We start from the raw sequence: 21,892 nt of genomic DNA on the forward strand, positions 1-21,892 counted from the left end.
TCAGAGGCCAACTTCTGGAGTTGATTCTTACCTTCCACCTTATATGGGTCCTATAGATTGAACTCAAGTTTGCAGGGCAAACACTTTAACCCCTTATTCCATCTTGCTGGGCTAAAAATAATCTAAGAATAATTAGAATACCTGCCTACATGAAATAAAGATAGGCCCTTAGTTCCTATGTCTAGCTATGGCTTCTTCAACCCATTCCTTTTGTCTTCCTCCATCTACATAACCACTCTGCTTAATTGTCCAGTCCCCTGGATCTGGAGATACAGTTAATTGTGAGCTGTCTGATAGGGAACTGTGAACTGAACTGTGATCCTCTGAAAGAGGTGTTCTTAGCCACTGAGCCATCTCTGCAGCCCAAATTTTCTTTTTTCTATAGAGTATCTTTTACCATTTTTCATGCTAGTGATTGAACCCAGGGCCCTGTACTTGTTAGACAAGTGTTCTGTCTACAGCTGAATAAAGTCTCCAGCATCTCTGTCCCTCCTTAGATGTATTTATTTTATGTGTATGAGTGTTTTGAATGCATGTGTGTCTGTGCACCACATGTGTGTCTGGTGTCTACAGAGGTCAGAAGAGGGTGTCCAATCCCCTGGAACTGCGTTGGCCACCATGCACGTGCTGAGGACTAGATTCAGGTCCTCTGCCAGAGCACTCAGTCACCTTCGTAGCCCCCCTTTTTTCATATTCTTGAGACAAGAATCTCACTCTTCAGCCCATATTGGCTTTGTAGCTTGTGGCAGGCCTCCTGCCACAGCCTCACAGTGCTGGGGTGACAGGCTTGATCCATCACATTCACTGAGGATTGTATCCTTTCCTTGATCTACCAACATGTAGACTCCACAAGGGTCCTGGGGGAGTACAGTTGTAGTGTGGTAGTGAGAAGGAGGGTTTTTAGGAGATACTAATGTTGTGAGGAAATCCTATGTAAAGTTTCTCTTGGACACTCTTCTTTTTTTTTTTTTTTTTTTTTTTTTGCTTCTGTTTTTATAGATCTAGCATGTCTGGCTTGCACCTAGTAAAACAAGGTCGAGACAGGAAGAAAATAGACTCACAACGAGATTTCACTGTGGCTTCTCCAGCAGAATTTGTTACTCGTTTTGGTGGAAATAAAGTGATTGAGAAGGTAAGTTGCAACTTACTAAAAACAATTGTGCCTAAAATATGTGACTTAATATGTGAGACTTAATGCCTAGATTTGTTATTTCTGTTTGTGTAGAATTTTATTTACTAAACCAGTATTGCCTCTCTTAAAAGTATTGCTTCATCAGTGTCTTATATTTGTCTTTCAGTAAAGGTAGATTATGTGTTTATTATAGGCTAATATTTTCAGGGGTATGATTACAAGATATATGTAAGGAGATGGAAGGCTAATTTACAGACATTTCTCAGGATTATTTGATTCTTGTGACCAGGAAGCTGAGCAGTTTCTTTCATTCTGAAGCACTGGGGGTTCAGCATTTTGGAGAGCAGCAACTGATGTCAAGTGTCTTTTTACAATAGAGAGTAGTGTATAACGCCCCACAGTATAGCTAGCTGTCCCTCATTCCTTATTGGGTATATGTCATGTTTCTTAGTAACAGTTATGATAGAATAGTTTACAAACAATATGAGCACTTATGATTTTAAAATTTTGTTTTCAAGAAATGAAGTTGGAAAGGAAGTAGTTCTAGCTAACACATGTTGAAATATTTGCTTAGCAAACATTTAAAAATCTTGCTTTGTCTTGTAAGAGTTACTTCTCAGCAACTTGGGCTGGCAACAGCTTTTTCTTGAAATTCTTTTTCAGACAAAGGGAGATGTCTAAAAATCTTTGTTTTTCTATCACTGCCTTTCTTTACTAACTTTTCTCCCATTTTCCATATCTATTTCCTTCTCCCAGGTTCTTATTGCCAATAATGGTATTGCAGCAGTGAAATGCATGAGATCTATTCGTCGGTGGTCTTATGAAATGTTTCGAAATGAACGTGCAATCCGATTTGTCGTCATGGTTACACCTGAAGACCTTAAAGCCAATGCAGGTGAGTTATTAGCTTTATGTCACTTTAGGTATAAAACATTGAATAGACCTGTCTGTAAGTAGGAGAATGTGACCTTAGGGAGATTTTCAAGTCCAAGATTGCCAGTGAAATCCTATGCCAGGATTTCTCTTTTAAAAGGTGTCAGTAGTAAAAACAAATAATAAAATATATCAATACTAGACACACAAAAATGACTGTACTGTAGTTAACTACCATAAAGGTCCCTGTGGTCTGAGGTAAGTAGTTAGAAATTTAACACAAGTATTTGGACTATGAGGTATATGACTTTTCCAGTGTTAAGTATTTGTTAGGTCACATATGTTAGTGTGTCTAACTGAAAATGTTTGGAAGAAAATAATATTTCCCTTGTGACTTATCTGGGATTAGAGAGCATTTTAGAATAAAGATTCCAATTTTTCTTTTGACCACTTAGGGAGACATATCTTGTAACCCAAATGGGTTTTCAATACAATTTTTTTGTTTGTTTGTTTTTTGAGACAGGGTAGACACTATGTAGGTCTGAAACTCACTGTGTAGACTAGGCTGGCCTTGAACTCACAGAGAGCTGCCTGACTCTGCCTTTGAAATTCTGGGATTAAAGGTGTGTACCACCCCTGCTCTACCCCACCCCCGTTTAAAAGTTTGCTCATATTTTATGTATGTGGATATTTTGCCTGCGTGTACATATTAGATATGAATTCTTTTTTTTTAAGTTTTTTTTTTGTATATGTGTGTATTTGTGAGTTTATGTGTATTATGTGCATGCAGGAGCTGCCAGAGGCTGGAAGGGGGTATCTAATCCTCTAGAATTGGAGTTGTAGATGGTTGTGAACCACCATGCTGATGCAATATGTATTTTTAACCAGTGAGCCATCTAGGCCCAAGTTTTTTTTTTCCTTTTAAAGAAAAGAATAAAGAAACCAACAAATTAGATGATTCTGTGAGAAACTTGAAAGATCTATTTGAGGAAGAACAATTACAGAATACAACTTGGGATTTAGATATGTGAATTATTGCAGATATGTAGTGTAGTTAACACTGCTCTCCAGCCGGGCGTTGGTGGCGCATGCCTTTAATCCCAGCACTCTGGAGGCAGAGGCAGGCGGATCTCTGTGAGTTCGAGGCCAGCCTGGTCTACAAGAGCTAGTTCCAGGACAGCCTCCAAAGCCACAGAGAAACCCTGTCTCGAAAAACCAAAAAAAAAAAACAAAAACAAAAACAAAAAAACAAAACAAACAAACACTCCTCTCCAGAGAACAGCTAGAAAATGAAGAGGGATGAATGTGATATCTCATAAGAGTATAAGGGTTAGACTCAGGAAGCCAAGTCCATAAGCAAATTTGAGAAATGAGTAAAGAGATAGGAGGCAAATGGAAAAGACAATTTCAGGGCTGGGGTAGTAGTTCAGTGGCAGAGCACTTGCCTTGCTATCATCCATGAGGCCATGGGTTTGAGTTTCAGTGCCATGAGCAAAAAGAAAGAACTGGAAAGGCCATATGTATCAACAGTCTAACAAATAAACAAGACCAGGAAGACCAGAGCCCCATCTAACAATTAGGAAATCACTGGCCCATTGGTAACTATGGAGAATAATTTCAGTGGGATAATATGAGTATGAAAATTAATATAAGGTATTAAGGAGTGTGGGAAGTGATATGGAGGCAGTATAGACTAGTTTATAAGAATCCTTTAGGGAAGGGAAGAAGAAAAGGCAGTAACTATAGAGAGTTCAACGAAGTTTTTATTTTTTGACTACTTTTTTTTTGGTTTTTCGAGACAGGGTTTCTCTGTGGCTTTGGAGTCTGTCCTGGAACTAGCTCTTATAGACCAGGCTGGTCTCGAACTCACAGAGATCCTCCTGCCTCTGCCTCCCGAGTGCTGGGATTAAAGGCGTGCTCCACCAACGCCCGGCTTTTGACTACTTTTAAAAAATGAGACAGTCTTGTGATTTTCTGCTGTGGTTTTGAGATCCCAAGTGCAAGTCATTCTGCTGCCTCAGCCTCTTGTGACTACAGGGGAGCATCATACTTATCACTTTGTCAGAAAGGAGCATCTTCAGGAATGTGTACTGTCTGTGCAGTAGGAGTCAAGGATTTGCAGAGATGGAGGAGGCAGGCATTAGGAGCATAGATGAACAAAATATGCATATATCTTCTGACCCCAAATTCCTACTTCTTGGTATTTATTCTGAAGGAAAAAAAATCGTTAATGTCCCAAAATAAGTACCAAGAAGGCTGATTGTTAGGGATAGGTTACTTTTGATTCCTTTTCACATGGACACCCCTAAACCACTGCCTGCTTCCTGTGATGGGTTGAACATCTCATCACCTGTGCTGTCTGCTCTTCTAGAAAGCAACAAGTCACATATAGAACTAGAAGGATAGGAAGACTTACCATACCGATGAGACAAGTTAGCAAATTAGTATTATGGGTGAATTTTACTTTTGATTCATGTCTAGTAGCTTTATTCAGTATAGTTTATGTAACATAAAAATCACTTTTTCTAAAGTGTACAGCTTTGTGACTCTTAGTAAATTTATATAGTGGCATAATTATTTTTTAGTTTAGAACATTTAAGAAATTAAAGATTGTGAAAAATTTTAGATAGGAGAATTGGTTATTGACATGAAGAGTGAGATTAATCCTTTAAGACTGTAGGGGAACAAACAAAATTGAGAGGTTAAGAAGGATGATAATAATTAGTCCATTACATAATGTAAAGTGTATGTTTGTGTGTATGTGTTGTGTGGGGAGTTGGTGGTCTCCTATTTGTGGGTTCCTGGGATCAAACTTAGGTTATCAGGCTACAAGGCAAGTGTCCTTACATTCTGAGCTATGTCACCAGTCCCCTATTTCATAATTTTATGTCACAATGATTTCTATAAAAGCTGGAAATATGGATGATTCATGAAATAATAAGGTGAATTTGAGTATAGTCATCCTCAGTGACTGTGCATGACTGTTTCATGTCACTCTACTGATGCCAAAACCTGCAGATACTCAAGTCCCTTATGTAAAATAGTATAGCATTTGTTTATAGCCTATCTTTATTGTGTGTGTGTGTATGTGTTTGTTTGTTTGTTTTGAGACAGGCCCATGCTGATCTCAAATTCTTAGCATTCCTCCCACCTAACCTTCCAAATGCTGAGAGTACAGAATAAGCCACCACATCCAACCCTCCTGTATTTTTAAATCTCTAGTACTTAATACAGTGTATATGCTATGCTGCTTTGGGAGAAATAACACAGAGAAAATTCCTTGTTTCCTCCCCTCCCCAAGTGTTTACAATTAGTCACTGGTTGAGTCTAATCTGTGAGTCAATAATTAGGAGTACAGTATTATTATTATTATTATTGTTTTTTGAGACAGGGTTTCTCTCTGTTGTCCTGGCTGTCCTGGTACTCACTCTGTGGATCAGGTTGGCCTTGAACTCAGCTCTATCTGCTTTAAGTCATGAGCTACAACTTGTCTAATTATTAGAGAATATATGCTAGAATAGTGCTACTGGGTGCGGTTACAGGAAGTAGGAATTGATGGAAAAATACAGGTTATGAGGTTAAAGTGAGGTTTTTTTTCCTCCTAAGGCTTCTTTTTCTCTTTTAAATTATAAACTCAATACATTTTTGTTTAAGGGATTTTACATGTGTTTCCTTCATTGTTCATTAAGGCCACTCAAGTTCAAGATTTCTGACAATAACCCTTTCTTAAAGAAAGATGCTTAATCCAGTTATACTGTCAGACCATAGTTCTTTTATCTCTCCTTTACTTAAAGATACATACTCATTACAGCTTCAACGTTTTCATACTTTTATTGTTTTATAATTATGCGTATGTATGTGTTGGGGGAGGGTGTGCATGTGAGTTCAGTGCTCACACTGGACAGAAGACTTTGTCAGATCCCCCGGAAGTAGAGTTAAAAGAGATTGTGAACCACCATGTGGTGCTGGAAATCAAATGGGGTTATCTGTAAGAACAGCCAGTGCTCTTAACTACTGAACCATCTCTCCAGCTCCAACTTCAAAGTTTTCTAACTGGAGAATTTCTGGCAGTTTCTTCCAACAATTGACATTAGGATATAGTTTAAAGTAGATGTGCCTCTCATTTGCTGACATTCCACATCTCTGAAGAATAAGTTAGCTCAAATTCATACCTATCATACCCAGGATGCTAGTCTGTATTGGAACAGACATTCCTTCATGCATATATTCAACTCTGACATCATGTTCAAGACAAGCCTCATTACTGGTACCATCATCCCTTTGAGCCGTCTTGTATGTATCAGAATTCATCCTCAACAGTGAGGTCTGTGCTGCACAAGAGTATTACTTTTGCACCTGTCTTCTGTGCCTTTGTCCACCCATTCCTCTCTTTTCTTTACTGTTTTCTTGGATACAGAGACTCGTGAATTCAGGCTGGCTTCACATTTGCTATGTAGATGAGGATGATTCTGTTTCTCTGCCTCCCAGGTGCTGGAATTATAGACGTGAACTACCATGCCTTATTTATGCGCTGCTTATGAATCCAAGATCTTCATGCTGCTAGCCAACACTCTACCAATTAAGTCACATCTCCCACTTTCTTTATTGTCCTTAATAACAGCAATTGAAAGTTGATTTGTACAGAACCTTGAAATCTTGTTAGCTGGCATCTGTACTATTTTTTGAAGTCTTTCTCACTCCCTCTGTGTGCTCTCTGTCTCTCTGTGTGGATTGTGTAGGATATAGGTGAACAACTTTTTTCTTTCTAGGGCTACTAAAGTATAGAAAAGACTAAGCCATAGTGGAAAAGTTATAGATTTGACTACATAAAAATTGTTATTTTGTGGGCCTGGAGAGATGGCTCAGTGGTTAAGAGCACTGGCTGCTCTTCCAGAGGACCAGGGTTCAATTCCCAGCACTCACATGTCAACTCACAACTGTCTGTAACTCTAGTTCCAGGGGATCTGACACCCTTACACAGACAGACGTACATGTAGGCAAACACCAATACACATAAAATAAAAATAAATTATAAAAAGAAAAAAATTGTTATTGTGAGGGGCTGGAGAGATCTGGCTTAGCCCTTCCAGATAATTGGGTTTGATTGATTATCCACATGGCAGCTAACAAGTGTCTATAACTCCAGTTCTAGGGGATCCAACACTCTCTTTTGGTCTCTGAGGGCATTGCATACACATGCTGCATAGACTTAAATAAAGGTAAAGCACCCACACACTTACAGCAAATACAGCCAAATCTCAAAAAGGTTTTAATTGCTATTTTGCAGCTAAAATATAAGTATGTTTAAGACAGACAATTGCCGGGCGTTGGTGGCGCACACCTTTAATCCCAGCACTCGGGAGGCAGAGGCAGGTGGATCTCTGAGTTCGAGGCCAGCCTGGTCTACAGAGCGAGTTCCAGGACAGCCTCCAAAGCCACAGAGAAACCCTGTCTCGAAAAACCAAAAAAAAAAAAAAAAAAAAAAAAAAAAAAAGACAGACAATTATATGGGTTAACACTGGCAGCAGTTTCTGCCTATAATGTAAGAGGAAAACATACCTCCATACAAAATATGTGGAGATTATAAATTAGAAGTCCATAAAAACCAGACATAAGGCAAGTGTGGTGACATAGGCTGTAGTCCCAGGTACTCAAGACTGAAGCAAGTAACTTGTTTGATCCTAGGAACTCAAGGCCAACCTGAGTAGCATAGGAAAACTCCCATCTCAAACACCAATCAATAAGATAAAATAAATATATAAGGAAAAAGGAAAAGATATAAAAAGAGTAATATGTATATGAAAAGAGAAATGCAAATAGAAACAATGGTAGATAGTGTCACAACTGAAAAAGATAGTACAGGTGGAAGTGTAAGCAATTCATTCAGTTTTATCCTACATTTACTTACTGTGTATGCATGTGTTTGGGCAGAAGGGTATATGGTGTGTGTGTGTGTGTGTGTGTGTGTGTGTGTGTGTGTGTGTGTGTGTGTGTGTAGGTCAGAGAACAACTTGTGGGATCCAGTTCTCTTTTACCATGTGAATGCCAGGGTCCCAACTTGAAGTTATAAGGCTTCACAGCAAGTGCCTGTATCCACCGAGCCATCTTGCTGGCCTGATTTGTCACTCATATTGCTAATGAGAATATAAAAAATAATATCCTTTGACTTAATAGTTTTATTAGAGGAACAAATCTCAAGAATACAACTATACATTGATAAAAGGATATGATATATGTAATACTATTTTAATATTTATTTTACTTTGTTTATGAATGTTTTGCTGACATATATGTGAATATACCTGGTGCCCATGGAGACCAGAAGAAGGGCATTGGATTCCCAGGAATGGAGTTACAGATAGTTGCTGTGTATGTTGTAGAACTTGAACTCGGGTTCCCTACAGGAAAAGAAAGTGCTTTTAACTGTTGAGCCATCTCTCCAGCCCCCAGGATATATATTATCGTAATCATTTCCAAATTTTAAGTACTCTTGTATTTCCATCAGTAAGATAAGTGAATTATAGACTACTGAAATAATAAGTATGCATTTAAAAATTATATTATGTAATCTTATATCTTGTCAATGTGGAAGAGAGGTACAGTATGTTGTTAAACTGACTACTATTTATTGCAGCAGTTCTCAACTGAGATCCTATTGGGGATCTCATATAAGATACTTATGATTCATAGCAGTAACAGATTATTGTTATGAAGTAGCAATGAAATAATTTTATGGTTGGGGGGTCACCATAACATGAGGAACTGTATTAAAGGGTTGCAGCATTAGTATGGTTGAGGACTACCAGTTTATTGTTATATAAGGTTTCAGAGGGGCTATAGCGTAAGTTAGTTATCTCTGAGGTGGACAATGGACAGTTTTGACCTGTTTTAAACATTTGAGGCAAGGTCTTACTCTGTAGCCCAGGCTGATTGCAAACTTGGCATTTTCTTTACTCCACTTTCTGAATGCTGGAGTTGCAGCTATGTATCAACATCTCCTCTTGAACGTGACTTTGTCAAAATAGTGTTATTACTTCCTGAATGTGTTGTCTAACTCTTTTGTAATTACCATGCTTCCCTCTTATAGAAAACAAGCAAAAACCAACTTTATAGTGACATGTTAATAACTAGTGCTTCAGGTGATTCCTAAATATGTGGTTTATATGGTGATTTTTTGTTTGTGCTGTAACAAATAAAGCTTGCCTGAAGATCACAGAAGTAGAACAGCAAGCCGCTAGTTCTTATCTCAACCTGAATGATCAGACCTAATGAACAGCCCTGTCTCTAGAAATCCTTAGATTGAATGCTCTGAGCTCCTAGCTTCTCCTGCCTTGTATTCCTCTCTCTGCCCAGCCATGTCACTCCTGTCTTCACCTCCCTAGTGCTGGGATCAAAGGTGTGAGCTCTGTTTCTCTTTTAGACTGATTTAATCTTGTATAGTCCAGGGTGGCCTTGAACTCACAGTGATCCTGGCCTCTATAGCTAATTATTGTGGCTAGCTCTGCACACTGATCTTCAGGCAAGCTTTATTTGTTACAGCCCAAGCAGAATATCACCACAGGTTTAAAATCAGAACCTCCAATGAAATGATGTAAAAATTACCACATTAATGCCATTTATTCTGTGGTTCTGAGGATAGTCTCCATTCTTACCATAGTTTTTCTTTGTCATAATAATTTGGAATAAAATTATGTATTATTTATTTTCCTCATAAATTTGTTTATGTTTTCAGAATACATTAAAATGGCAGATCACTATGTTCCAGTGCCTGGAGGACCAAACAACAACAATTATGCAAATGTGGAATTAATTCTTGATATTGCTAAAAGAATCCCTGTACAGGTAAGAGTCTTGGAGGAACAAGTTCACCCATTTTATATGTTGTCAAAAGTGTAGAAGTGTAGAACTCGTATCCAAAGAACTTAATGTAAAGTCTCTTTTTGGAAAAATCTTTTTTTTTTAAATGGTGTATTTTTATTTTAAACTCATTGGTAAATGTTTTCTGCCTGTATCTTCTGGAACTGAAGTTGTAGACAGTTGTGAGCTGTCATGTGGGTACTGGGAATTGAACTTAGGATCTCTGGAAAAGCAGCCAGTGCTCTTTAACTACTGAACAATCTCTCTAGCCCTGGAAAAATCATAAATGTCTTTATACAAAATAATTAAAACAGATAAGGAAAGAAGACATGGAAAGGAAGGCATACTTAAACATAATAGGATAGAATGTTCGGAAAGATCTTTCAGAGATTTTTTTTTCTCCTATTCTGTGCACCTTAACTCCAAGCCATCCTAAGTAAGAACATGAGTATTTTCTGCAAAATTTCTTAACTGCAATATGTTACTGTTTTAGAACATTATTTCTTCCTTTCATACTCTATTGGGAAATAACCTCTCTATCAATGGTTCTCAACCCTTCTAATGCTGTGACCCTTTAATACAGTCCCTCATATTGTGGTGATCCCCAACTGTAAAATTATTTTTTGTTGCTACCTCATAACTCTAATGTTGCTACTGTTATGAATTATAATGTAAATATCTGTGTTTCTCGATAGTCTTAGGTAACCCCTGTGAAAAGACCTTTTGATCCAAAAGGGGTTGTGACCCACAGGTTGAGAACCACTGCTAGACTTAGGGGACCATGTCACCACTAAATAGGAATACAGAGTTGGGTGTGAAAATGGTCAGGATTTCTTCTCCTTTCCTTTCCTCCTCCCCTCCCCCGCCAATTCCCTCCCCTTCCCCACCTGTCCTCTCCCCTTCTCTCCCCCCTCCCCTTACCTCTTCTCCCATCCTCTCCTCCTCTTTCTTCTCTCCTTTCCTTTCCCTTTTGAAACAGGGTTTCTCTGTGTAGCCCTGTCTATCCTGGAACTTGTTCTATAGACCAGGCTGGCCTTGAACTCAGAGATCTGCCTGCCTCTTGCCTCCAGAGTGCTGGGAAGGTGTGTGCCACCACACCCAGCTCATAGGCTTTCTTTAAAAAGCTCTAGAGAACCTAGCTGAAGGACTGTGAGTTGCATTTCCTAAAGAGCAAAACTGAGTATATCTTTCTGATCACACTTGATTTTGTTCTCTTGAGGGCTTTTGCCACAATCAAATGCTTTTTGTTCTGTGGAAGGTTTGCCAGCAGTCAAGCATAGAAGTTGAATTAACCATTGGGCTGCTGTGGAGCTATTATACCACATCTAGCAGGGCCAGCCTGGATACAGTAAAGCAGCTTGTAGTTTTCTTCATATGACTTTTAAGAATGATTCATATCATTGTTCTGTTGTAGGCTGTGTGGGCTGGCTGGGGTCATGCCTCTGAGAACCCCAAGCTTCCGGAGCTACTCTTAAAAAATGGCATTGCTTTCATGGGTAAGCCTTTGTGAGCTACGCTGTTCCTGTAGTACTTATGTCAATTTTATATGTATTCTGTAGTCTTAGTTTTGTTAAGTCAGTAAGCAACTCTCAGAGTAACTTCCTTTGTTTTTTTCACACTCCTTCATTTCTTAAGTTGGGCTCTTCAGTTCTTAAGTTGGAGTTCTTTCATTTTATCTTGAGGATGTTTTTTGCTCCTGAGTCCTTAATCTGAGATATGAAAAAGACTGGTTTTGAAACACAGGCTACTTAAAAACTTTGCTGTTAACCTTAAGAAAGTATGTAGGAGGACCTGGTTCTTGATAGTACAAGTAAATAACTACTTAGGACACCCCATCAGTGTCTTTAAATATGAATTATCACTTGTATTTAAGTACATAATTTATATTTTACCAGTGAGAGCTGTTTCTTCCTTCTTTTCTACTCTTATCATGGCAGAAGGAAAAATGGAGGTTATGTGACCTCTCCAATGCTAATGATACTTTGTAAGCATTATTAAGGGAAAAAAAGTCTTTGTTCAGTTTCCTTAGATCAAGTAGTGTATATTTCAGATGGAAACCCTAAAATTTTGCCATCTTTACTTTAGGATATAGATTTAGAGAAATTACTTTTTTTTGGTTAATGTGGATCATGATTCATAAAATTAGATTTTTTCCCCCCAGATACTTAATGAAACAATTTCTGTATGTTGGACTTTCCCTGTATGCAACAAGTTTACTACTACATTGGCTTCTAGAAGTAATGCAAAGATGAGTCAAAATGTAGTGGTCACTATATGTCATGAGTGGGACAAGACTAATATAAAATAATTGTAAGACCAAAATATATGCACCAGAAAGGAGGCAGAGATGCTGCTTTTCAGGTTCCTTTCTTGTCTTCTTTTGTTTTTAGGCCCTCCAAGCCAGGCTATGTGGGCTTTGGGGGATAAGATTGCATCTTCTATTGTGGCTCAAACTGCGGGCATCCCAACTCTTCCCTGGAGTGGCAGTGGTAAGAAATTACTTCTTGGTTTTTTGTTTGGTAATTTTTGTATGTATAAGCAGTATTGTGGATGTATATATATATATGTATAGTTTTCATATGTATATGGGCATATGTGTGAGTGCAGAGTGGAGGCCCAAGTGTCAAAGACCTTTGTTTGCCATTCCCTATTTACTCTTGTGATTTTTTAAATCATATTTTAGGAATATAAATGGAGTACTAGGCACAGATACTAAATTGAGATCTTCAATGATACAGGGACTTGATTTGGATAAACTCTGGGATACATATTTTGGCAGGAGTAGGGCTAGGCTTCTGATCTCAGGGTAGGCTGGAAGCATCCTCAGAGGCAGGCTTATTTGGTGAAATTAGACTTCAGCAATACCTAGGGAGTAGCCTGGATTACTATGAAGAGCCTTGATCTCACTTCCTTAGATGTCTGCCTGCTGTTATTTTCTATAGATGCAGAAAATGATGTCAGTAGTCACCTTTCTCCCAAACATGCTGCAGAGGGATAAAAAGAAAAATTGCCACTGTCAGTGGTAGTGCACACCTTTAATCCCAGCACTTGGGAGGCAGAGGCAGGTGAATTTCTGTGAATTTGAGGCCAGTCTGGTTTACAGAGTGAGTTCAGGACAGCCAGGACTGTTTCACAGAGAAACCCTGTCTCAAAAAGCAAACAGAAAAGTTGAGGAATAATTTGTCCTTGCCAATTCTTTAGATTGTCATGTGAATTTTTTTAAAAGCAAATAATAATAAGAGCCCCCCCCCTTATGCATTCACACACAAGGAACAAATAACCTTTTAAAAACAGGAATGACTATTGTTTTGAGGCTGAACAGATTTGAATACTTGTTCCTCTGGCTCTCCAGGGGATTGCCATATCCTCTCTAGACCTGCTGGGTCAAATAGTTTAAAAGGTTGAATTTGTTATTGTTTGAATGGAGAGGCTGTAATGTTCCCCTTGGAGCTGAATACGGAGACATTCAGGGAGCTTGGAATCATGACTCTGCTGAGACCAATAAAACTGCCATTTCCGTTTCCAAAGGCTCATAAAGATTGAATTATTTCTCTGGCCACAGAGCAGGTCTGAAAACACTGAAGGTATTTTGCCTGTGTATTACTGTGCGAAATCTGCCATGCTTCTTCCTCTCTTCTTTCCCCTTTTCCTCTGTTCCCACCCTACCTCCAATCCTTGTGTTTTTATAACTAGATATCTGCCCACTTTCCTTGATTTTTCTAATCTAAGAATCCCAAATGCTAGCCCATGCTATGGCTGAATACTATTATCTCCAAAGACTGATCAAGGTTTTACATTATTCTTGTATCCCCCCCCCCCTTTACCTTCTATCTTTGGTAATAGCTTTTAAAGGAAGGTATCGCAGAATTGAGTGTCTGGAACATGTTTGTAATCCCTATACTGAGGATGCAAAGGCAGGAGGATTGCAATTTTAAGACCAGACTCCACTACATGTCAAGCATCAGGCCAATGTAAACTACACATCCTTTTTGAGAGTGGGCAGAGATTGACACAGGCTTTCATAGGTGATCTCAAGTCATTATTGTCTATTGTAGGTCTTCGTGTGGCTTGGCAAGAAAATGATTTTTCAAAACGCATCTTAAATGTTCCACAGGATCTGTATGAGAAAGGCTATGTGAAGGATGTGGATGATGGACTGAAGGTAAGTTATTGACTCTAGGGAGGGTCAATTCTTGTTACAAATATGGGGATTTGGAGTCTGATCCATGACACAAATCCTTGCTAGCATAAGGATTGAAAGCCAGGACAAAGATTTCTTAAGTATGGAGTGAGGAAGTGACTTTAAACTTAAAACAGTTTAGTTTTGAAGGGGACTGATCACCTACAGAGTTTCTTGGGTGTTAATACAGTGTTTTAGGGAGGTACTGATTCTTCCTCTCTACCAGCTGTTATTGTGTGAGGAATGGTCAACAAGCACCATCCTTTTTCCCTAGTGAATCAAAACAGAGAAGCTGAGCAGGTGGATGTCAGATCATCAGCTTTATTGTTAGAGAGGTATTTGTAAAAATGACATATGTGTATAGCAGCAATGAAATTTTTGGAATGAATGGAGAATTAACAAGGCTCCTCCCTCAGTCTCTTAACTGGAAGTGCTAAATAACCAGACTTCTTTCCATAGAGACAGCTTTTATCACTCAGCTTTTTATATGACTGAGAACTCTAAAGAGCATGTGTTCAGTGTTGTGGGCTGATCTAAGAGGAAGAGCTTGAACAAGCATGCCCAGTTTTTCTTTCCAAATTGGCCAGTCAAATAACTTTTTTCTTTGAGGAGTGAAGGAGTGAGCCAAGAGAGGCTGATAGTATTATTATTGCTCATAATTATTCTCTGTTTCTGTAGAAATGTGACCCCACCATCACCTTTTTTTTTTTGCCTTACCGTTCCCTCCAGTGTTTCTCTTTCACTTGTGAACTAGTGGAAGCCTCAGTTATGCCTCCCTCCCCCCACCCTCTCTTCCTCCCTCCCTCCCCTCCCTTCTCTCCTTATTTTTCTTATTTTAGGACAAGGTCTCTATGTAGACCTAGCTGTCCTAGAATGTTCTATGTAGACCAGGCTAGCCTTGAATTCACAGAAATTGGTCTGCCCCTGCCCATTGACTGCTGGTATTAAAGGCATGTGCTACTATGCCTAGCTCTTTAATGACTGGTTTCCTAAATGTAGAAAATACAATTCTCTTTCTCTATTAACATGGCTCTTCTATTTTTCTCTTTTTTCTTGAAGGCAGCCGAGGAAGTTGGTTATCCAGTAATGATCAAGGCCTCAGAGGGAGGAGGAGGGAAGGGAATCAGAAAAGTTAACAATGCAGATGACTTTCCTAACCTCTTCAGACAGGTAGAGTACAAATTGATTTTGCTTGTTTGAGTTACCATGTATATCAGACATGAGTGATTTAACTTATACTGTAACTTAGATATATAGAAAATGTTGAGCTTTTACTTTTATGTGTATGCAATCTAAGCTTTGTCTGATAGCCTTTATCGGATTATTCATAGGAGTGGAGGAAATTAATGAACTATCTAATTTAATGTAAATTCTTTTCATTATGTAATTCAAGTACTAGCTTTTCTTATATAGAATATAGCTCTTCTCTACATGGTGTGTGAGGCTCACAGCATCTCATGATGGTAAGAAGAGATAATGTCATTCCACATTCTTGTGCTCTTGTTTTGACCTTGTAGGTAAGGGTGTGGTATGATGGAATGCTACTCATGTTTGCCCTCATGTTGAAATGATAGGCCAAGCTCTCAGATACTTCATGTGAAGTTGACTTTGAGTTTTTACCATGTTCTCTATCCTGTTGGTCAGTAGCTCATATCCTTGCCTATGCTGTATGGCCATCACACCCTGGCACTGGAACCTCATGGTAGGCCCTCAGTATGTGTTGGATTGGGTGCCTCAGAGAGCTTAGCCTATCATTTCTCTTGGCTTTACCCTTCTTGATGTGGCCATATTATTGGTAAGTTGTAAAAGGGAGACAAAATTCTTTCCTGTTCTACCCTAAGAGTTACCTTCACATGCTTGGAACCTTTTTCTTCTTCTACCTATACTCAAGAAAAGATATGACAGAAAAAAGAAAATTGAGAGACAGGTTTTATCTTGTGATGTTGCTAGTACTTTTTCTTGTACCTTATGCCATCGTTTTGTGTGATTGCCCCTACTTATCTTTGTTTGCCCCACTTCCTTTTTAAAAACCATTCAGTGGCAAATTTCTTGCTTAATTGTCAAGATGTAAGAGGAAAAGCTATGATTTGATAAAGAAAATTATAAAAGTATTATCTTAGTAAATTTTAAATGTCAGAAGTTTACTATCACCTGTTCTTTTATTATATTCCTTTTTTAAAGTTTAATTTTGTAGGCACATTAATGTTTCTTGGAGTTCAGAAATAAGAAAGCTTGCTTTCATAATGTAAAAGCATTTTAATTAATGATAACACAGATATTTCCTAACTATTTCTTAGCTTGGAATTAAGTATATGAAGATTCCAGAACACTAATTGTTTAACGTGAAAGTCCTTAATTTCTAATAGTAGCTAGCTAAACCAATCTTTCCATTCAAAAGCAACTAAAAATGGTGCTGATTTCATAGTTTAGTTGGTAGGGTGCTTGTTTTTCATGAGGATGCCTTAGTTTCAGGCCTTCTGGTATTATATAAACCATTCATGGTGGTGTATTCCTGTGTTCTCATATACAATCAGATATATACACACACATACAAAAACAGGAGGTATAAGCAGGATAATCAGATGACATTAAGCATGTTCAGGGTGGTATGGCCATAGAGAGCAGCAGGATCGGAAATTAAGGCCACTCTTGATTTAGTTATGTACTGTAGGGGACAAAAAAGGAAAACTGGATCAGATTTTTTTTTTTTCCTATTTAAAGCCTTTTAAGAGATTGGACGCTTTTCAAGATGGTAAAGAATTATAAGACTCTGGATGGTGGTGATGCATGCCTTCAATCCTGGCACTCCAGATAAAGAGGCAGGTGGATCTCTATGAGTTTGAGGCCAGCCTGCGCTACAGAGCGAGTTCAGAGGGATTACTAGGACAGCCAAAGCTACACAGAGAAACCCTGGTTTCAAAAAAAATAAAACAAAACAACAAAAAAAAAAAAAAAAGAAAGAAAGAAAGAAAAAGAGTCAGAAGAAATAGAAACTCAGAGATGAGCCTGGGAGTTGAAGACATTGTTTTGTTTTGTTTTTTTCCTTCACAGAGATATCTTTTAGTTTAAGATAAAACAGCTAACTAGATATCACAGCTCACACACCTAACACCAGCACTCAGGAGTGTGAAGCATATTAAGTTTAATGACAGCCTTGTCTGTATAGTAAGAACCACCCTCAGAAAACAAAAACACAGTCTTTTCCTCAGGAAGGAAATGTAGACTTCAGAGATGGCTGAACACGTATTTTTGGAGGTCCCAAGGACTCTTACATTTTATATTGGTATCCTGAAGGTCTGTACCACAGGAGAAAGCATAAACCAGAAGTAGACCAGCCCTCATAGAGACTAAATCCCAGATTCAAAGTACTCACCTTGATTCAGGTATTATGTTTATAATTGCCAATGCTCCTACCCATCTGTATGCAGAAAGTAAATGTCCATCCTCTCCAGAGGAAGATTATATGTAGAATTTCAAGTTATTACTACTAATCTTTTTCATGTGGCATATTAAACATCTAGTTAAAAGCTAGTGGTTATATAAATTGCATGATTCAAAACCAAGAACAAAAGTCAGTGGAAATGGATCCAACTAGGATTTAGACTATTAGACAAAAGTTTTAGAGTAGCTATGCTTAGTACATTTAAGAAAATAAAAGGCAAGGCTGATAATTTGGACAGAGAGTTAGAAATCATAAAATAGAAACATTCTAGGACTGAAAATACAGTAACTAAAATTAAGACATCAATATATGAATTAAATAGCATGTTAAGATTGAAAAAGGAGTCAATCATTGAAATATAGAAGAAAATTTAGACTCAAGCATATAGAGACACAAAAAGATTAAAAAAATACAGGAAAGAACAATACATTAGTTGCAAAGATGACCACAAAATCATATGTCTCGCCGGGCGTTGGTGGCGCATGCCTTTAATCCCAGCACTCGGGAGTCAGAGGCAGGTGGATCTCTGTGAGTTCGAGGCCAGCCTGGTCTACAAGAGCGAGTTCCAGGACAGCCTCCAAAGCCACAGAGAAACCCTGTCTCAAAAAACCAAAAAAAAAAAAAATCATATGTCTCTTCACACAATTTTACTGTACATTTTAAGATCATGTCTCGTACCATCAAATAGAGCAATGCTCTTTTTCATCCTTGGATTTCAGCTGACTTTTTGATTTATACTGGCCAGCAGAAGGCGGCATAAATGGTGTACAAATTGTGAAGCTTATGTTTCAAGTGGTTGTGTAGTTTATACTTTTCTTCAGTGGAATGAGCCCTCAACTGCCACATGAAGAACCCATTCTACAGTACTACTGGATAAAGAGAGACCATATGAATGAAGCAAAGCAGAGAAGAGTTCTTCCAGCCAAGGCCTCTGAGTCCTACTGGTGACTGCTAGCACCACATTTGAACATGTCAGTGAGACTTTGTTAGACTATCAAACCCTAGTTGAGCTGTTAGGATGGCAACAGTGCACAAGTGACAAGTTACCAGCTAAGTCTAGCTTAAAATACTGTCCTAAGTCACTAGTTTTTTTTTTTTCTCCTCTCTGTTATTTTTAAGTTTGTTAGCTAGAACTGTAGGTCATTAATAGAATGCTTGTCTAACATACATTATGCCCTAGGCTGGATCCCTACTACTGCCAGACAAACACACACACAATAAAGGGAAACTATTGTCAAAGCATTATTGACAGAGAAATTGATAGCAAAAGGTATGCTACCATCATGAAAAATTACATTTAGAATTAGCTCATGGGTTAAATATGCTTAGAAGGATATTAATGACATTGTAGGAATGTGAGCAAACTGCAAATGAAACTAGACTGTAGTAAAGTATTGCTAATGGAGTCTGGAAAAAAGATTACATATGTTCTGTAATAATGAAACAACTGGCAAAAAAACCTATTATCTGAGATAACTTAAAAGATAATGTAATTCATGCCTGGAGAGATGGCTTAGCTGTTCAGTTCCCGGCACTATTAGGTGACTCACAACTGCCTGTAGTTCCAGCTCAAGGACATCTGATAGTTCATCTGGCCTCTCAGGGCACTTGGATTCATGTGCCCATACACTCACACAGACATACACAAAAATACATATAATTACATAATGATAATTGAAAAAACTTTCAAAAGATAATGTAATTCATGAAGTCATAAATCTGAGAAGTTCTCAAAGCAAAATACTGAAAGTATTAATGTTGAATAACTGTAAAAGATGAGGGACTGGGAGTATACTTCAATTGGTAGCATGCTTGTTTTTGCATGCATGAGGCCCTGGGTTTGATTCCCAGCACCACATAATGTGAGCATGGTTTTATATGCCTGCAATATCAGCATTAAAGGAAGTGAAGCAAGATCAAATTTCAAGGTCATCTTCAGATACATGTCGAGTTTTAAGCCAGCCTGACAACATGAGACACTGTCTTGAAAGAGAAAGGGGCTGGAGAATGGCTCAGCAATTAGAAAACAGACTGCTTTTCCCAAGGATCTGGGTTTGATTCCCAGCACTCACATGGTGGTCGCAGCTAGTCCCAGGAGACGGGATGCTCCCATTTTGCCTTCTCTGGCACCAGGCACACATGTGGTCTGTAGACATAAATGCAAGCAAAACATCTGTACACATAAAATAAAATCTCCAAAATAAATAAATAGATAAATAAATTTCTGCTCTTTGAGTAAGGGAATCTGAATTTCAAAATTGCTGTGAAACCAGTGACTGACCACTGAATAACCCAGTCCTTTCCATTTGAACAAGATTATCCTTTGTAGGTTTCTCTCCAATTTCCTCATTAAGTGTTGGGGTTTGGGGCAGATAACTTGTCTTTTTAGTTCTCAGGTCTTTGGATGAAGACAATGTAACTGAGGAGCTGTACCCAAGGGCACTCTTGTTTCTGGATATGAGTCATGAGAGCAGTGGAGGTCAAGCCTAATGACATGATTGGATGAGACTTTAGGGGTCTTGGGAGGGGGTGAGTCTACTTTGCATGTGGGAGGTCTGTGAATTATTGTGGCCACAGGGTGGACCAAAGCACATTGTTTCAAGAGATGGACACAATAATGCCTCCCATTCCTGTATGTATACCCTTTGCATTGTGACTTTGCTATCCTTCCCATGAAGAGATGGTATATCTTTCCCCACTCTTTGAATTGTAGCCATTTTTGTGGCTTTCTTAGACCACTGTTAGGTGGCCAAAGTCACATACATATATTGGAGTCTAGACTTCAAGAGGACATGCAGCTTCTGCCTTCACCCTCTAAGAACATTGTTCTGAAGAAGCTTGGTCTGTGCTGTGTACCAGACTGAAAAGCCCACTGGAGGATGAGAGACCACGTATACCATAAATAAGCACATTCCAGTTGATGCTGTCTGTACTTACAGCCAACAGTTAGCACAGATCACCAGATTTGTGAAAGAGGCCACTTGAGCCACTAGATGATATTACATGATTGCAAGAAAAATTGTACAGCTGAGCATCATGAGAAAAAAGGGGTTGACATTTTCAGTGGGCCACTGAGTTTTGAAGTAATCTATGTACAAGCTAGCAGACTAAAGTAGAAAAACATGGGCTACAGTGACGTTCTCTAGCATTAATGCACCTTAACACTCAGATATGAGGAAGAGAGTGAAGCAAAGCAGTAGTTGAAGAAATTATGGAGTCAAAAGCTGCAGAAAAGTTAATGTCCAAGAATTTTCTCAAATTAATAAAAGCTGCCAAGCACAAATAACAAAACCCTGAGTTTCAAACATGGTGAATACAAATAAAACCACATCTAAGCTTTATGAGTAAATCTGTCACATGCCTCCCCCAATTCCCTCCCCACAAAAAAAAGAAAGAAAGAAAGAGAGACACATACATACAGTCTGAAAGCTGTTGGAGCAAAAAGTTTACTTGAAAAAGGCTAAGAAGATTAACAGTTGAGTCAGGCATGGTAGCCCACAACTTTAATCCCTGCACTGGGGACATAGAAGCAGGTGGATATCTGTGAGTTCTAGGCTGGCCAGGGCTATACAGTGAGATCCTGGAACACACACACACAAAGGAGGAGGAAAGAATAAGTATGATTGAAATCTCAGTAGACATCCTGGAAACTAGGAAACACTGGGATATCTTTGAAGTGCTGACAAAAATTAACTGGTAATTTAAGATTTCTTTCATCCACTGACAGTGTTTCTCAGAACTCAAGATGGAAGACCTTTGACTTCAGCACCATCTAGTTAGGAGCAGTCTACTGTGACTGCCTTTTGAGTAGATAACAATATTTTTGCCCTGTTGTAGAATTTGTGTATGTGTGTGTTTTCAAGTATTTTGTTTGTCCCTTTTAACATACTGATGTTTTATGTTTTCATATTCCTTAATTAATACTGGTGCTATAACTAAGAATGCAGCACGTTAAAGATAGACAAAGGCATGGACTATATTTCTTCTGTTCAGTATTCTCATTGTTTTGTAGTCCCGGAAACTTTTAGGCATTTGCTTATTGAAAGCAAATCAACTTTTCAGTATAGAAAAAAAAATCCTCACTGCTTAAGAATCTTGCTTCCTTTTCCAACACAGGTTCAAGCTGAAGTCCCTGGATCACCTATATTTGTAATGAGACTAGCAAAACAATCTCGTCATCTGGAGGTCCAGATTCTAGCAGATCAGTACGGCAATGCCATTTCTTTGTTTGGCCGTGACTGTTCTGTACAGCGCAGGCATCAGAAGATCATTGAAGAAGCTCCTGCTGCTATTGCTACCCCAGCAGTATTTGAACACATGGAACAGGTACACCTACTAAATGCTTTCATCTCTGTCTTCCTACACAAAGGCACAGCTCACCCTGTTCATACACTATTATAGGACTGGA

The 21,892-nt window shown here is 38.5% G+C and overlaps 1 protein-coding gene across 4 annotated transcripts in view; it reads left to right on the forward strand.

Annotated features, from left to right (window-relative positions):
- The window catches only part of Acaca (acetyl-CoA carboxylase alpha), a 267,912-nt gene that overhangs the window by 81,860 nt on the left and 164,160 nt on the right, over positions 1 to 21,892 (forward strand). For all 4 annotated transcript variants that reach the window (XM_013118312.3, XM_040749367.1, XM_013118317.3 and 1 more), the window contains 8 exons: positions 1,000 to 1,132; positions 1,889 to 2,027; positions 9,738 to 9,847; positions 11,277 to 11,358; positions 12,253 to 12,351; positions 13,918 to 14,024; positions 15,102 to 15,212; positions 21,601 to 21,810. In XM_013118312.3, the coding sequence (XP_012973766.2) occupies positions 1,000 to 1,132; positions 1,889 to 2,027; positions 9,738 to 9,847; positions 11,277 to 11,358; positions 12,253 to 12,351; positions 13,918 to 14,024; positions 15,102 to 15,212; positions 21,601 to 21,810 (991 nt within the window). The remainder of the gene's footprint in view (positions 1 to 999; positions 1,133 to 1,888; positions 2,028 to 9,737; positions 9,848 to 11,276; positions 11,359 to 12,252; positions 12,352 to 13,917; positions 14,025 to 15,101; positions 15,213 to 21,600; positions 21,811 to 21,892) is intronic.

The sequence above is a fragment of the Mesocricetus auratus genome, unplaced genomic scaffold (assembly GCF_017639785.1).
Source record: "Mesocricetus auratus isolate SY011 unplaced genomic scaffold, BCM_Maur_2.0 Super-Scaffold_100007, whole genome shotgun sequence".
Classification (NCBI taxonomy): Eukaryota; Metazoa; Chordata; class Mammalia; order Rodentia; family Cricetidae; genus Mesocricetus; species Mesocricetus auratus.